The sequence below is a fragment of the Plectrocnemia conspersa genome, unplaced genomic scaffold (assembly GCF_051122295.1).
Source record: "Plectrocnemia conspersa isolate PC_06_02 unplaced genomic scaffold, ASM5112229v1 ptg000011l, whole genome shotgun sequence".
Taxonomy (NCBI): Eukaryota; Metazoa; Arthropoda; class Insecta; order Trichoptera; family Polycentropodidae; genus Plectrocnemia; species Plectrocnemia conspersa.
This window is the reverse complement of record NW_028277175.1, coordinates 29,119,442-29,138,170: the sequence shown is the minus strand read 5'-3', so window position 1 is coordinate 29,138,170 and position 18,729 is coordinate 29,119,442. Positions and strand designations below refer to the sequence as shown.

Here is an 18,729-nt window from a genome sequence, read left to right as displayed (position 1 = left end):
TTGCTTAATAAGTAAAATTAAATTTATTAGAGGCTTACATTTATAAAAAAATCTTAGGTTAAAAAAATTAAATATCATTAATAATGAATCACAGCTACAGCACTTATCATGCTACTTAAAATTTTACATCTAAAATCTCACAAAATAAATGCCATAATAGTGAGAAAACTGGGTTTATATAGATCTCACAGAGCACTTTCTTTGTCTAACAAATTAAAAGTGAGTTTATATCCGGTTAATGAGAGAAATTTAAACTGTATGCTTTGAGTATAGGGTATATTGGTACGCCGACGTCAATGACTGAGTCCTGTCATGACACCGATTCAACTTCGGATACGACTTAAGCATGACAACTCCACTAATTGATTTTAACGCACATGTATTTCACAAAACCGTTGATCTAACTTAATGTATTTTTTGATTTTCAAGCAATTTTGATTGTAATAAAGTCCTAATGGTTCCATTCTTTGCCTATTTTTACAAATGCGCTATTCAATTTTATGTCTTACTAGTGTCTCCTGATTAAATACGCATGCCTCGTATTATTTCCTAAACTTGGCTTCGAATTTGCATTTCGGTTATCGGTGTGTACGTAGTATACAAATTGCATAATTTACATAATCATCGAGTTGTAGTTACATAAAGCAAATTAGCGGACGCCCAGCTCGTTCACTTTGTCTTGGAGACAATGAGCGTTCATTAAAAGCAATTATGAGACAATTTGCATTTCGTATTTGCCCCGACGATACTAAGAAACGATATACTTATATATTTTATACTAAGCGCACCCGACGTCATAGCTATAAATTCAACTAACCGAGTTTTACATAAATATTTTGTTCTAATAGGTTTTTAAAAGTTTTCAAGCTCAGGTGCTTCTCCAGACATAACGAAAGGCAGTGTAATTGGATTTTTCAAAGAATAACTAGCGGAGAAGCTGTGACGTTATTAATTTACCTCATCAATAATTGGAAAATTTTCCAATCTTGAACAAGACGACTAATGCGAAAAATATAAATAATAATAATAAATATTATAAATTCTTTGAAATGCCAAATTTAATAATGAAACACACACATTATTATTATTTTGTAAAACTTTTCTTGAACATGTCTTCAACTTTGTATGTTGTGTAGTGAAACACCACAGAGGCAGTCTAATAAAAACTTTCCAAATTACATCACAAGAAACTCAATCGTCGACATTTATGTATTTTCAAGTATAATACAAAATTACATTTATTTCTCCTGATTTTATTCGTTCCGGTAAATATTATTGCAAATGTAATTATAAATTTATCTGTCAACATTTATAGTCATAAATAAAATACAATACATAAGATTGTGCACTTTTTAAATCGCTTCTGAGTGGGGTACATTCTTTCGAAAAACTTTAAAGTCACATCACGAGCCTTAGACCTGTCTATAATATCATATATCCACCGAAATGGCATCAAGAACCTTGAAAATTAAATTATGTAACATATCTTGATCTATCAAGACAACCATGAACACTGTCTCATTTTAATTAGAAATAAATTCGAATATGATCTAGTGTCATAGTATCTCTACTATAATAGTATATAAATAAATAAATAAATAAAAACACTGACCATTATTAAAAAATAGCAAAATATCAAGGCATATATATATTTATTAATTCAGTTTTAATATAAATATACCTGGATATTTCTCTATGTAATTCAAGAACAAAATTTTGTTCTGTATTATGTATCGCGATAATACGCAGAATATGGTATTGACTATTAGAGGCGTGGGAAGAAAATATGTAACCTATTATTGGATGTATTTTCAGAAGGCAAATTAATAATGCAAATCTTAAAAGATTACAATAAATACATTGATAACGTATATGGTAATCCCTTTTCAAAGAGGGTTAATTCAGACAAATCAGTGAAGAAGTTATTATTCCATTAGTCATCAAGTATCATGTTTAGTTTTATATAACATACTACACTATTTCAATTAGTTGCAAAATGCCATTAAAAATCCCCAATGAATAAATAAAAATCTACTGAACCCTTCAGTCTCAAATTTCATCAAAGCTCAAGTATTGCTCTTTAATTATCGGGACCTCTCTATTCAGTATCGCAAAATGAAAACATTATTTTTATTTTTCAACTCTGTAACTCGAAACCGCCCCACGGCTTTTATTGTACGTCACGTCAATTGCCACCCCCTCGTCGGCCACCCCTGGCGAACACCAATACGCGTTCGATACATATATTCGCGCAAAGTTTAATTTTCGACGAATATCCCATTAAACAATTTCTCTCTTCGCAGCGCACAGAAAAGCGCGTTTTTAATAACAATTTTACAATACAAACATGTTTGTTCGAGAGTCAATATTTTCCGATTAGCAAACTCGCAATAAGCGTGATACGTTTCCATGCTAATTGCATGAATATATTTAAAAAAAACACGATCGTGCACGCACGCTGAGTCAAGGCGTATTAACCACGAAATTAGTTGATGAATCAAGTAACTTTTGCATAAGCGTTTATTTTCAAATTAAATAAGTATTAATTATTTTTTTTAAACACTATCAAAAATATCTATATAAAAGCCAAATATCTCAGTTACAGATTTATTGTGACGTCACTAGCTTAAGGGAAAGTGAGAAACAGCAACAGTAATGTTTAAATAAATACACTCGGGCCGAGAGCGAACTCGGGCCCTGGGAAAATAATGATTCTGGGCATCATGTCAAAAATCGTAATATAATTTCTTAAAAAAGTAATAATAGATACAAGTTAACCCTTTCTATGCTATAAATAAATACAAAAATTAGCTACTGTTGCGACATATTTTATAAAATAAAAAAGGCACCAGAACTACACATACTTACTATTTTAGGTATGCACAATAATTGTTTTTTATTTTTTTTATTTTATTTATAATTTTTTATTTATAAATAAGTATTTTATAAAATACTTATTTTTATATAATGGTCATCATGACGCATTGGGGCAACTTAAATCAAGCCAGAATGTAATAGAAAATATTATAAAAATAGCAATCAAATTTTTAATGTGAAAAAATAAAATTGTTTATTTTATTTTGACGGTTATCAATGTAAAATGAATTACAAAAGGTCACGAACTCGCATAACAAATACATAATTTATTCTAAACTTTAATAAAATCACGCGATCTCGAGCGATGATGCGTTCACTGATTATAAAATACATTTATATATCCAGCGACGTATAAAATATGAGAGACTGCGCTTTTCATTGTTGTCCGAATAAATATTGATACTCGTGTATGACGATTCATAGCATTCACCCCTATCCACCCATCTACCCCATACCTACCTACGGCCATTCGTAGTAGGATTTCCACGTGGGCGGATTCTCAGCCGCGGGGGTGAGTCACCGCCGTCCAACAACCTGGGTGTGCAACCTTTGTGAGTTCAATAAATTTTGCTTATGCCGCTTATGTGCTCGTTCAGATCACATTCTCATAATTGGCCTCCACAGGTGGTGTCGGCAGAACGGGATTGAAGACCCTGAGCGAATTGTAAATAAGGGTTCTTTAAACTTTGAGGGAGGCTGGCGAGACGGATCCTATCTGATTTGCGTCACTCTTCAGATAAATATGCAATAAATAAGAAGCGAGAGTCTCACAAGCGCTTAGAGATAATTTCTTATCGAGCTTTAGAGATAAAAGTTATAAAATAATACAATTTTAGTATCATATATATGTTTTAAATTAACATAAAAAATTGTGTCTCAATTACCTTTGGATGGAATGAAACTAATCATCACGATAGATCAGTGGTTTAATCGATGATTAACACCTAAAGAATTTGAATTCCATATATCATAGTTAATACATTTTTGTTCATATATTTACTATTCGAGACCTTATCAATTTTTATCGTGACTGGAAGGTCGGTATTAATTATTATTATGAATGTATCGTTTATAAAAAATAGTATTTCCTATATTTTTTGCTGTAAAAATATTTTATAATTAATAAAATATTTGTCAATGATTTACAAACTGATTTTTCATTATTTATTCTGTAGCTATTGATTGTGTTTTTTGTAACGCACGTTATATTACAATCAAAAATTTGAAATAAATTAAAAGTAATATAATAAAAAAATTATATTAATACGAAACTATTTGCTGTATATATTTATTTAAAAATATTTTTTTAAATATATATATACAGCAAATAGTGTCGTATTATTATATGTATACCTTGTTTAAATATTATTATTAGTATATGTTGACAGTGGGGGGCACCCCGGGCGGCACTTGCTTGGGGGCGGTATATTCGCGATGGGATCGTCTAGTGTGGTTCTTAAAAAAATATAATAATTTTAAAGCTTCTAAATAAAATCACCCTCGAAATTATCCTATTTTAAATATAACTAAAGATATGTTATAGTTGTGCTACCTATTAATTTTTTGCGCTTTTTACATTTTTATTAGTATTAAAAATACATAAAAAATATTAAACTATAATATCTTGCAAAGCTATGAAAAATAATTAAGGACAGTTTTACATCGATTAAGTGGGTTGCTTACAATACGGAATATATGAAGCACCCCTAAAATCGTTTGGCCCTCTCGATATTCACCAATATAACAACAAATATTACACTCTATCTAACCCGTATAGCTTAATTTAGTGTCGATTTGTTCATCTAATGCGTGTTAAAAAAATCCTTTGCCATGTCCACATTTATTATGTTATGAAATGCTTTAAGAATTCACGACTCGATCTTCGCCGAGTTATCCTTACCGTTCACACAAATTATTTCACATATTTTAAAATAAGCTTGAACTGTTATAACCGACAGTTTTGTCGATAACCTAATTAGGTAATACACAATAAAACTAAATTGTGAACGATTTGCCATTATAACTTTTATAAATATTTGATTAAAAAATTGTTTAAGAAACTTACTAAATAACAATTTGGAATTTAGGATAATTTCACACATTACTGTGTATAAATTTAATCATATCTTAAATGATACTATGCACTACTGCAGTGGTCGGCAAACTTATTAGCCAAAGAGCCAAATATGTACATTACAACGATTAAAAAAAAATTGAGAGCCAAATCCATTTATTAATTTAGCAAACCTTTATTATAATTTTCCAAATCAACACAAAGATGTTCAAATTTAGAGCTCCATATTTCCTTATTTTTTTAAATCCGGCGCGTCTTGCGCGAATGCCCATAGATATTTGTGCCAGAGCCGCACTTAAGGGGCCAAAGAGCCGCATGCGGCTCCGGAGCCGCACTTTGCCGACCCCTGCACTACTGTATGACAATATACATAGAGAAACGCCTTATTATATTTAAAACGCTATTCAAAGACAAGGAAAACAAGTCAATTAAAATATTAACAATGTTGTTTATGTCATGAGTCATGACATGATGACATCGATTGTTTGCTAAAAAATAATTTATTACCAATAAGTCATGGGATGCTATCAGTTATATTGTAAATGGTGCATTTAAATTGCGTTCCAACACTGGAATTAATTTATCACTGTTATTTTAAACCTGGTATTTTTAAAAGATACTACAATATCGCATTTGCGTCGAATACACTTAATTAAAAAATTCTCTAGCACAGAATTTAGCTCTGATCCGCTGGAATTTAACTGCATATAAAGTAGCTGGAGAATTTTAAAACTTTGCACTCAATTATCAAAAAAAAGTTAATGAAAACGTTTCCAAAAATTTCAGTGTAGAATAACAAATCCTTTCGTTTCACTTCTTGAATGCAAAGTAAAAAAGCATACGAACGATTCACAGAAAGGATTGCGAGAATATTTTTATTGCATCAAACGAATTATTGACGTTCATTATTTATATAAAGTTTTAATATAAAGCGAGAAAATCCACCCTCGTTGCGGTAAAACGTCAAACTTCTGAATGAACCCGAAAGCTTTTGTGTACCTACTACAAAAATATTCTATAAATATAGAAATATATACACATACACATAAATATATCGATTAAAGTCTACAACTAAAATAAATATAAATAAAACCATCACCATATTATTTAAAATAAAATATTAATAATTAAACTACACACTCTAATCTAGGTAAGTTAAATTTTTACCAAAATAAAATAGCACACGTAATGAAAATCATCACAAAATAAAAAAAGCATGCTTAAATATAACCTCGTAATTGCGTTTCATCAAAACAAATTCAGCAAGCAAGGGATGGGGGTTTAAATTTTGCAATCCATATATTGGATTAATTTGGAAACAAAATTTGCATTCAAAAACCAAAAAATCTATGACTATACTTTCGAAAGTGCGATTCTTATCAAAGTATACATACGATCGGTCGACTTGTACAGCCTCCGCCTCTTTGAATCTGTAAGCAAGAAATAAAAAAAGAAGAAGGAGAAGAAGAGAAAAATCTAAGTGTAACACTAAACATTTGCGACGGTCCCACGTTTAAAAATATAAATCATATACTATATGCTAAGTATAGACATGTAATGTACGCAATACACGTTTATGGATTTTTATACATAAATATTCATGGGCGCGGTTGAGCTCGACACAAATATCGATTTTGTTATGTACACACAGGGTAACGAAGAGGATATGTTCAATGAACATGAAAACGGTGAATGAGTGAGATGTGTATATGAATGTATGATATAAACATAAAGTATAATCATAGTCGAATGATGTTAGCATTGTGCTGTTGATTGTGCAACGCCCACGCTCGGGGATGATTCAAACTATTTTTGCTTCACCATCTTTTTGATAATATAATACAAGGTATATATTTTATTAAATTTTACGAAACACATAATATAATTTTCTAATATTTATATGTACTTTATATACAAGATTAATCAATAACTTTTATAAAAACATAGTCACAATACAAAATAATTACAAGCATTTTATACACATACATATGTACATATATACATATACTATTCATCAGCTTAAATACACATATGTATATAAACTTTACTTTGCCGCACCTATACTCATTATAAATGCGTATGAAATGTGTTTTTAAACACAATATAATAATAATTAATTTTAGCTCCTTTTTTAAGAAGAGCGTTCTTATTCGCAGCGCTTAAGAATATGGGACGCAATCGCGACTCTAGAGCCCCCAGATAAAACTCATCGAAATATTGATACCACCTCTAGAAACATGAACAAGTGATTTATTTGATATATAAATACAATGAATTGTATCACAATCCTCCTATAAAAAATAAACAATAATACAAATACGAATTGTATTTAATGTCAGAAAAACTTTTTTTAAAACCTCTTTAAAACCCCTTTTTTTTAAAAGCATCTATAGAAGTCACCAAGAAAATCGCCAGTACTCATTCAGCACATAATCAATTACTTGAATATATTAATAATATTTTAAAAAGTATGGAATGAATAAGTGCCCCTCATATATTAACAAATTTTAAAATGGCGCGCGAAAGGGTTAAATTTTCAATAAATAGTTAAAGAAAGACGCGCTCCGCTTAATGTAGCTGAGCATCTTTGACACTTTATCGCAATCTTTAATTTGAATAGATATCCATCGCTGTTTTAAATGTTACTATCAAGTTGAAACATTTTCACCTGTGCTATAAGGAAATTTTAAGCTGAAAGGTTTTGAATCGGTTGTGAATCGACCAACTTCAGGTATTTTTGTAAAAACAACGAATCCGCATTTGTGCAAATACTCTGAAACATATTGTCATATAGTAAATATTTTCTTATATTACTTATATTTATAATATAAAAGATCACATGATGCAAATTAGATCTGTCGGTTTCTGAATTAATTAGCTTCTTTATTAATAATTGAAAAAATAAGGTCTATACTAACAATCATAAAAAGCCGATTCAAGTGTTTTAAGCATTAAAAAAAAATGGGTTTGGTTAAAGCACAAGGTACGCGCCAGAAATCAGTAAGGATTAATATATCTGTGCCCTTAAAAAGAGATAACTTTTGCATTCGGATTTATTCCCAAACGATCGTTTCTGACCTGTCTTAGCGGCCAACGGCAATTCGCATTAAAAAAACTCGCTACTCTTCTGTTGTTAGTATTTTTAGGTATAAATACTGGAACGCGAGAAACTAAGAATAATTAAGAAAAAAATACTTTCTTACTGCCAAAGTTCCAGAAATTACTTTTATTTAAAAGTTATTTTTGTGTAGCTTTGGTATAGATTTTTTTTATTTTTTTAAATCAATACGAATTATTAATAACGAGTCTGTATATAATAATATTTTTCAACATACCAAGCTCCAGTATTTTCAGTAGCAGGTATAATTAAAATAGTTTTCATACTATTAGTATAAAAAACTGAATAAATCATTATTTTTAAAATAAATTGTTTACATATAAATATATTTGAATGAATTTCTATTCATTATTTAAACTGCATTTTTCGATTAATTACAAGCTTATAAATATATTTTATTACGTTAACTACTAAAAATTCGAATAATTGAAAATAACAAATATTTTAAAACTTTATTTTTGTAGTTCGAGAAAAATCTAACAAAAAATAAGATTTTTAGAAACTTTTTCGAATACTTTCTACTTGAATATTAGTACTACCGCTTTTGAGTAACAAGAGATTAGTGACCATGGAATGACGCGGACGAAAACCGTGTTGCTTGCATACTTGAGCCTACTAACATTGATTATAAATCAAAATGTGTGTACATTTAAAACAGTTTATTGCACGATTTTTCAGATTTCTTTCATATATCTTTACAATAAAGAAACGACGAAGTCTTAAGTAGCAAATTAAAAAATATTTAAAAATAGAAAAAATATTATTCTAAAAGATTTTTAATATATATTAAAAACTACGCGATTTGAGTTTGCCTAAACTAAACATCATGTCAAAAATATACATTCTATTTATTCGTATCGAGAGACATTGTCATGGCCTTCGAAAAGCATAAAAGGTTAGTAAGCATTAAATATTGCAGATAAAAACCGCGTTTTTGGTACACTAAAGTCTGCTGACATTGATTTTAGATATATACTAAACAATTTAAAAGTTTTAATGCACGATTTTTAGACCTTTGAATGGATAGAGTGACTCAAATACATCTTTACAAATAAAGAAACGGCATAGTTTTAAGTATTAAATTGAACAAAAATATTAAGGAGTATGCTTAAATAATTTTTAATGTCGAAAATGTTTACTTTATTTGTTCAAGAGACTTTGCCACTGCCTTCAAGAGACATAAAAGGTATGTATTAACCATTAAATGATGCGGGAAAAAACCGCATTGCTGGTAGTTTTGTAAATAATGAAAATCGTTAGAAATATGATGATATTTACAATTGTCTAGTAATTAAAAACCATCGCAACTATTATATTATAATTTGTTTCTCTAGATAGCTCATATCCTTAGAATATATAGCTCATATCCTTAGAATATATAGCTCATATCCTTAGAGATTCAAATGAAAAATGAAGTATAAGATTGTGTAATATAAATGTTATCATGAACGTCTTATTTATACAATACAACATCACGTTTTACCCTTCAGTTCCACAGTTGACAGATTACGAAACTCGTCAAAATTATTCGTCTGTGGTTAAATTTCGAAAAAGGGAGTGTTATGAAAGGAATAGAACCATAGCTAAGATTCGTTCGGTTGCCAATTAACCGTCACAAGCAGACTATGCACAAAAATATATATATATTTATATCTTTTTGATAATTGCAAAATTAAAATTCCTAGAATTGCGTTGAGTTTAAAACTTAATGCGAGACAAGCAACTGACTATTGGATGTTTTGACTTTGAAAATTTTTTAAGTGTTATTATTATTATATGATTTATTTTCGGTCGTGGCAAAGTGTGTAATATCCACGGATTACTTTTAGCTATAATTCGGGCGGGATTAGGTTAAAATCTCGCGTTAGGTCCCAAAAGCGGGGGTGAAAGCCGCACAGCGAATATTCCGACAAAGACGTGTATTATAAATGAGCTCCTTGAAAATTGGGACTCACCGAAATAAAGATTATGTGCGAATTTCGCTTGTAAATGCGAAATGGACGCCTATTAATTGCGACGCTCTGCGCTGCGGCTCAAGCGGATTATGGAATCGTAATAATAAAAAAATCATAATAAGTGAGATTTAACATCAATAAATATATAAGTTGTTTATTTATTATTAATAATAATTATTATTATTCTTTCGTTGCAACGAAGTTGACACAATCAACAACCAGCACAATAGACTAATCGGTTCGATTCCCATTTATTTGTATCGTATCTGGGGTAGCAAAATTAGGGGATTCCCGATTTAATTTTAAAATGTTGTTAAATCAATCCTTCTTTTCATTTAAGACCACATTTCTAGATCAATTTCAATATATATTAAATACAAGACACAATTACCCACGAGCTCCCCTATTTATATGGGTATTATAAAACAAACCTCAACATCTTAGAGGCTTTATATTTTCTATTTGCGAATATAACCTGTAGTTCGCTTAAAATAGAACACCTTAATCTGTTACCATTCTATGCGATAAAGCATATTGTTATCGATTTTATAAAATAGGTCAAAAATATGCATTTTTATATTCTAAAATATAAAACCATCAATGGAATTTATCTAAAAAACAATACTTTAATTAATGATGTAAATATTAAACATATTAATAATGTTAAAAAAAATCAATAATTTTATTTCTAAAACCCTATACTGTTTCAGACAGGATAAACTTTATCAAAAACCTTGTCAAAATCAGCGTAGATGACATAAATCTGTTTGCCTCTATCGAGATTTTTAATCTCGAAATTGGATAAATAGAGCAAATTCATTGCAATTGATCTCGTTACATGAAAACCAAGCTGTTGATATATCAAGTACTTTGATATGGTCAGAAACAGGTGCTGATAAAATTGAAGCTACACATCAACTTTTAAAAGTTGAAGGAGCTGGGCTATTTTTGTAGCAATATTATTTTTTGTATATTGTCCACCATGACACATTTGAAAACCTCAGATTAAAAATAAAAATACGCCAGAAAAAACTAAACTAATGTTGCTTTGAATAGTTAAAATAAATTTTAATTGAGGAAAATGAATTTGAAGGTCATTGTGATTTTTTAATTAAAAATGTTTATTTTGATAATATGAAATATTTAAAATTATGATCAAAGGGAATGAGAGATGTATTGTTATGCTGTATTAATATTATATTATTATAACTTTGCAAATAAGCAATTTTTAAAGTAATAACAATTATTATTGTTCACATAAAAAATTCAATAGCGGTAAAAGGTTACGTATAAAATAATTTTATCGCGTTCTAATATACAAAATATGAGTATTAATTTCACAATCAATTAAACTTGATTTAGATAACGTTAATTAAAGAAATAAAATCCAATCAATGAAAGGCTTATGCTGGAAATATAATATTGTATACTCTGACCGGTTAAGAAAGTTACTCCTCTTTTGCAATAAATTTGAATACACCTCCTCCGTTCTTCCTTTCTCATACCCTTTCACTTCGGATAGGCATTTTCAATTTTCACCGAAGAAAATTGCCTCGCATCTGCCTGTTGTCATAAGGACGCTGAAGCTTCGTCGCAACCGTGAGCCAATAAAAACCATGAGGCTAACAAGAGCCAAGGGTTAATAATAACCTGCTCAGGTTAAATCGCGATAGCAACTTATATACATTGTTTGATTGCAAAATGAGGAACTCGTTCGTTCTATTTTAGTAGACATGCATACAAATATAGAAGGCTTGTGGGTTGCTTATGGGCTTATGTCACTTGTGTTTGAGAGAGCAAGGTCGTTTGTTAACCGCTTGTCAAACGTGAAAACCGATCACCTGTCGTGTAATACGACAGTGTATATGCGAAAACACGGGGCAGTTTTGTTCACCGGAACGCGGTTAAGCTTTGAACTATGACAAACGCAGAATTAACGTGAGGTACCATTTGATGTTAGGGTTAAAAGCGTTTTTGAAAACATTTTTCAATATATTTTGTGACCTTGTGAGAACTTGTGTCTTTACATTACATATGCAAGTTTTCTGCTAATTAATAAAAAATACACAAATTCAGTTAAATACTGTCACTGTTAAAATATTTATTTACTTAATCATTAAAATTGCAAATTAATTATTATTAATCTTAGAAAGGTCTGGAGATCAACAGAAAACCAAAAATCAACAATAGTCATCAAACTTTGAAAGGCCATTAATTATTACGAATTATCGCCGAGATGCTACTTTATTGCTCCCTGAGATTATTGATAATTTCATTTTAAATTAACACAATATTGTACGAAACCCTTAAAGCCTCATTTATTTGATATCTTTTTTATAAAGTCCCGATCATGTTGTAAATAGAAACTATTTTTCAAGTTGTAACAAAAAAGTATATTTGAAACGTGGTGATGAATTATTGGGAAAGTTCGGATATCAAAGTAATCGAGGAAGAAAATGGCGATTGACATCTTAGTAACGTGTCAATTGAAGAAGATAAACAATTCAGTATTGAACTAACAAAATAATACAACCGTGAGAAATAAAATATACAACTTTCAAAAGGAGTTTCAGATTTTAGACTCAACATCAACAGAAAGCGAGCGAGTATTTTCTACGGCTGGAATATTTATCAGATCTGATTTGTCCTTAATTGCCTCGGTGTTTTTAAAAACTCATTTATCCCTGCAAAAGTAAAATATCCATTAAATAAATATTTTTAATTTGTACCAATATTTTTTTATAATATAAGTTATTTTTTAATATCAGTCAATTTGTATCGGGAATTAAAAAAACAGAGAATCCCTAATTGTGACCTTTGACCTTTGTGGCGAAAATATTATTGCACGGTTTAATTGAGACCAGAGATAGCTGAATGAAAACACGCATGGTCAGAACTACAGGTGAGCGCATCTCTTTGTTTCGTCCTTTTCTGGGAGAAGTCACACCTGGTGACTCAGAAGTTCGCCGAAGAGAGCAAGCTCGTAATTATTGACGAATTGACAGGTTTTAGTCGTGACATTGAATGGTTAACAAGTGTGCCGTTAACGGGGCCGGGCCCAGGAGCCGGGGCCTGAATCGATCCACCTGGGAGCGAGCGGGACGCCTCTATGACAACGGATCCTGGAGAGGCGCGCGAGACAGGGACGAACGGTTTATGTGTAATCAATCCCGAACAACAAAGTCAATGCCGCCGCACGGGAGGTATCGCAACAACTTTATAAATATACACACGACGAAACATCAATCGACTTTGAGGTTAGGACGCCGCCGAGGAGTTTTTGAGGTTAATTGTTAGAATTTAGTTTGTTAAGCGTATATGAGTCACCCCTGAAAAAATCTATAGAATGGTGTGCGACAAGGAGATTCACTATCTCACATTTTTTACAAATTAGCAATAAGCACCATTCATATTTAGTATAAGCTTATTAATTTAGGGTGCTGTAAGAGTTCTGGGGTTGCTAAAATGCACTGTAAAATCCTGTATTTATTGTCGTAGAGCATCTACTTTTCGTAGTACGATACAATACGATAATTCGATAATATTTTTTTGCTTGTTCATTAAATTCGTGCGGTACCCGTTCCTTGAGTTTAAATAGTACAGGACTGTAAGATTTTGTGAACGTTTTCATTGTCTTGTTATTTATTTATTTATTTGTAATAAAAAAATTAGAGCATCATAACCCAACAGGTTACCCTAATGCGCCACGATGGTCCAAGTTATGCGTATTGTCAATTAATTAAGTACAAATACGATCCTTTATATTGTTTATAGTATTTGTTTATAATCTAATATTACGAAAAACATTTACAGTAGCATTCAAAAATAGTTTTAGCTGCTTTACTAATCAATAAATCGTATGTCGTGTAAAAAAAAAGCACATTTTTTGTGTCTTTCAGTTCGTGCGGTACCCATTTGTCAAGATTTTTTAATTACAACTGCTTTAAGTTGTCAATTTTTGTGTAAGCTCCAGAATTGTGCGTTGTTCTGATTCAATAAACGATTTTAGTTGTTCATTGACAACTGAAAAATAGTTTTTTATTTTCAAGAATTCTTGCACAAAATTTTAGTAACTAAAATTTTTATATATGTATGTTTATAATTAAACAGTATCTTTATTAATAAAATAGTTGAGCTTACAATGAGTAGTATCTGCGGTTTTACAATATTTTTTAAAAATTATTCGCGTCTGTTGCGTAAAAGAAATGCTAAATAAATATTGTTACTGTATTGTTTGAATGAGTGCGGCACCCATTTGTTATGCTTTTTAAAATAATTACAGCTGTTTTAAATAATATAAAATTTAATTCACTTATTAGTCAACTAAAGAAGGATGAATTTGACCTTCTAGATTTTCGTTCTCAGCACAAATATTTGGCACCAAACTTTCTTTAACCCTTTCCTGATAATGCTTAAGTTTACTCATAAATTTGTATTTTGTAAATTCTCAATTCAAAATATTTCATAGCCTTTTTTTGCAAGAAGTTAAATTTGTACAAATATTTTTGAATTTTTTAATACAGATGCAATTTTTATACCACTGCATAAAAACGGTGGGTCCGTGCCAGACGTTTTTGAGTTATTTTTAATGAAGCACTGTTTCGTTAACTTTTAAATTCTATGAAATATAATAAAAAAAGAAAAACTAAATATCAAAACAAAAATAAAGTATTTTTATATACTTGAAAAAATATACTTTTTAAGCACACTGTACTTTTATTTTTGCAACACAAAAAATAAATCGGATTGTTTAATAATAAGGACAAATGTTTTTTTTAAATTAAAAATATAATTAACATATTTTGGACTAATATATTTTGATAATACGAATATATGAATAAGGTTAGTTCATACCCTGTACCATCTGCATACGTTCCGTATGTTAAAGGTTAATAGTTATATGACATTTTGAATTTATTCATGTCATACAACTTATTAATTGAATATTATTTATTTAATTAGCTTAATATAGCTAATTTTTAATATATTATCAACGTCAAAAGTAATAAAATCGTGCCGTCGCTCGATTATGTAGCCTTAATATTTGAACTTTTTATAACAATATTACGACTGAATAAAATAAAGCATATTTAAACTGAGTTTTCAGAAATAGGAGAGCGCAAAAAACAATGATCACTTCTCAGAAGTAAAAAATCCACGTCAAAAGCAATAAAATCGTGATGTTCGATTATTTAGCGTTTATATTATGACTTTTTATAACAAAATTACGATTAAATTAAATAAAGCATAGCTAAACTAAATTTTGACCAATTCGAGGGCGCAAAAAAGAATTATCACTTCTCAGAAGTCAAAAATCCACGTCAAAAGCTATAAAATATTTGTACACTGCAAGTTAATTATTAATGATAAGTACGTAAATGTATATATTACTACGCATGAAGCAGTTTAAATCATATAAATTTACTAGCATCTGCCAGATAAATTATATTTTCACTGGTAAAAATATATATCTACCAGTGAAAATGTATTTCGATATAATTTTATTGAAATGTCGTTTTTTTAATATTTTAATTTAAATACGATTCATAGTATTTTATTAATGAAATTTTCTGACCAAATTTAAACGGTAGGAGGAGAGTAATTGGCCACTAATATCGTAGTTGGAGCACCTAATACCCAACATCCACCAAGTTATAGTCGAAATTTACGAAAAAGTCATCGAAAAAATCGGCTGCTACGTGGCCAAAGCTTTTGAGTTGTTTTAGCTGTTTTTGATAGCAGAATTCTTATATATGGGTATTGAAATAATATAAAAAAGTTGCATATTCTTAAGATGTCTCTGCTGATAGTTGTACAAAAATAGGAGAAAGTGGATTTTTTTGGTTCTGGGTAATTGAATCAGAGGATAATTATTGAAAATCACGAAGGGCCAAAAAGAACAATAGATTGCGTGATGCAAGGTCAAACCTGTGGAGTCACGAACTGCGTTTTACCTTTTGTTTGTTTAGGTTCATTATTATTTGAAGGGTTACGTGTGCTGACATACAAGATTTACAGAGGTATAAAGCTTAATTCATTGATTATGCAATACATTATTTTTACTATTTTGAAAGCTTCTTGTGAATATATAATAATACATTTCATGCTATCCTATCATACATATGTATATTAATAACATTTTTAAAATTTCCTAACTTTTAAAATAAAATCCTTTAAGATATTACGTTTTTTTTATTGTGCTTAACTTTATCAAAAGAGCTTCTCGTTCTTCAAAATCCAACCGTAAAAAAGATAATTAAATATTCTCATGGCCGTGAAGCCTTTGTAGTTCGTATGAAATTACTTCTACTTGCCGGTGAATCGTATTTAAATTTGAGGGAAATTTAATCAGTACACAATTCCATTTTCTTAGCCTAATAGGTACTTTTAAAAGTGCCACAATATTAATAGAATTTATTATAATATTATATCCTCAATGATTTTGCGAATAGCTTGCTCTTTTCAGGTAAAATAAAAAATATAGAATACATACATTTACCGTGAAATCAATTTACATGGAAATCGAAGATTTTCCGGATATTATTCGACTTTTCCGGCGGAGCGCGATAAATCAGACAATTTGCCAAAGTTCCGGCGGAAACTGCGGAATTCGCAAATACTGACATCTCGCGGCTCTTCACAGTAACAAAAACGCGCTCATACAATTGGTATAATAAGGAAATGTAGATAAATATTGGATTAAACATATTTTTGTAACATAAAGAAAGGCGAAAAACATAATTCAGAAAAATTATGCGCATGGTCGATAATGAGAAAAATAAAGAGCTTTCAAAGTTATAACACCAATGACGTCAATGCATCTTCTATGACGTCATTTGCTTATAAGTTCACGTGACTGTGTTACGGTGTATTGCATGTTATTGTGCGATAAAACAGAAGGACGAAATCGTAGCTGTTATATTTTTCTTTTTAAGAATAATAATATTTTTTATTATATATATATACAATAAAGAAAAAGCTCTATCGGTACAATTTATGAATGTATATTATATTTTTTGCTTTTGATAAGCTATGTCAGAAAATGTACCGAACGAAAAGACACCTATCGGAAGTAGTCACAACTCATAATTTAGCCAAGTTTCAAACCAAATAAAATAAATTTAAGATAAGTTGGTAACATTTCATATGAATATTTGTAATAAACATATGTAAAACAAATGATTTATTATTTTTCTTGGTTTATTATTGAAATATGAACATAAAAAATGTTTAATGTATTAGTACTGACATCTAACGGCGATGAATGAAAGTTATTGTAATGAAATGAATTATATTCAGTAAATTTTTGCTAATATATTTATTCTACAATATTTTTATCTTAAATTTAGATTGTTTTATACATATTTTTTAAATACTATATAGTAGGGATTGCATATAAAGCGAAAATCACTATTATTTGTATTTATCTAAACTAATATCCAAAGTAAATAATTTTGCTTATAATAATAATATAATTTATTAAATAAAAAAAAACAAATTATATGATACAAATTTAAATATATATTACAAGTATTTATAAAATTTAAAGTAATGTTTTATAATAAAAAAAAATATATTTTACACATTAATGCTTATGTATTTGTATGTATTACTAAATAGATTATTAAATACTATTTAGATATAATATATTAATTTTAATGAAATAGTTATTATATATTATAAATATTTTTAATTTTAATGTATTTACATTGTTTGTGAAAAAAAGAGGCTTATTTTGAAAAAAATATTTACTGTTTATAAAACATTTTTTGAATATAAAATTAATATTAAATTAAATATTTAATATGAAAAATTTATTGTCACTATCTTAATTATTAATTTAAGTAAATAGAAATAAAAAATATTATACTCTACCTAAGAATGATTATTTATATATTACTATAATAGATAATTCAATTTAAATAAAATAGTTATATGCAGTAGTATTTTATATATTCAATTTTGACATATTTACATTGCTAATATTAAAAAATTGATAACATATGTTTTTAATAGACGAAAAAATGTTTATTCTGAAAATATATTAATTCTTAATATATTTAAATTAAAATTGTATTTAAAAACTTTGTAACTATCTTAATTATTATTATGCCAATATAATAACATCTCAAACTTATTTTAAATTGCATATTCATTTTTATAAGGCTATTTGAAATATATTTCTAAAATTTTCGATATCTTACAAAGACACAGATCGCTTTATATGGAATTGAGCACTTATTAAAATAATTTCAACTAGTTATATTAATATTAATATTAATAAGTCGATATTTAATATTTATAATTATTCTAAGATATTATCTAATAATATGAATCTTCGTCGATGAACGACGACGACAGTAGGCTGGTATATATATGGTCGTGACCAAAACATGAGTGATACAAACATACGTTTCCAAAATGGCTGTGAAAACTGCAAATAAAATTATGATTCATAATAACGGAATCATTAACTATTAGGGAGATTGCTAAAGACGTTATTATCTTGTCAACAATGTTAAACGCGTATTCTGTTTTTGACAGCTAAGAATTTACAACACATTTTGTCACGTTTGGCTTTTTTTATTTTAAAAATAATTGAACAAATAATTTGCGTTAAAAAGTAAATAATGTTCAATGAAATGGTGCAAATGGCAAAGAAGATGCTATGTCCAAACAATGGGTTTATTAATGTTAGAAACGTT

At 29.0% G+C, this 18,729-nt stretch overlaps 1 protein-coding gene across 1 annotated transcript in view; it reads right to left on the bottom strand.

Moving 5' to 3' along the window:
* Positions 1–4,608: 4,608 nt before the first annotated feature.
* Positions 4,609–18,729, bottom strand: part of LOC148230184 (uncharacterized) — a 66,289-nt gene continuing 52,168 nt past the window's right edge. The window contains exons 5-6 of the mRNA XM_088198732.1: positions 5,307–6,381; positions 4,609–5,024 (exon numbers count right to left, since the gene is read on the bottom strand). Of these exons, the coding sequence (XP_088054858.1) occupies positions 6,150–6,381 (232 nt within the window). The 3' untranslated portion in view covers positions 4,609–5,024; positions 5,307–6,149. The remainder of the gene's footprint in view (positions 5,025–5,306; positions 6,382–18,729) is intronic.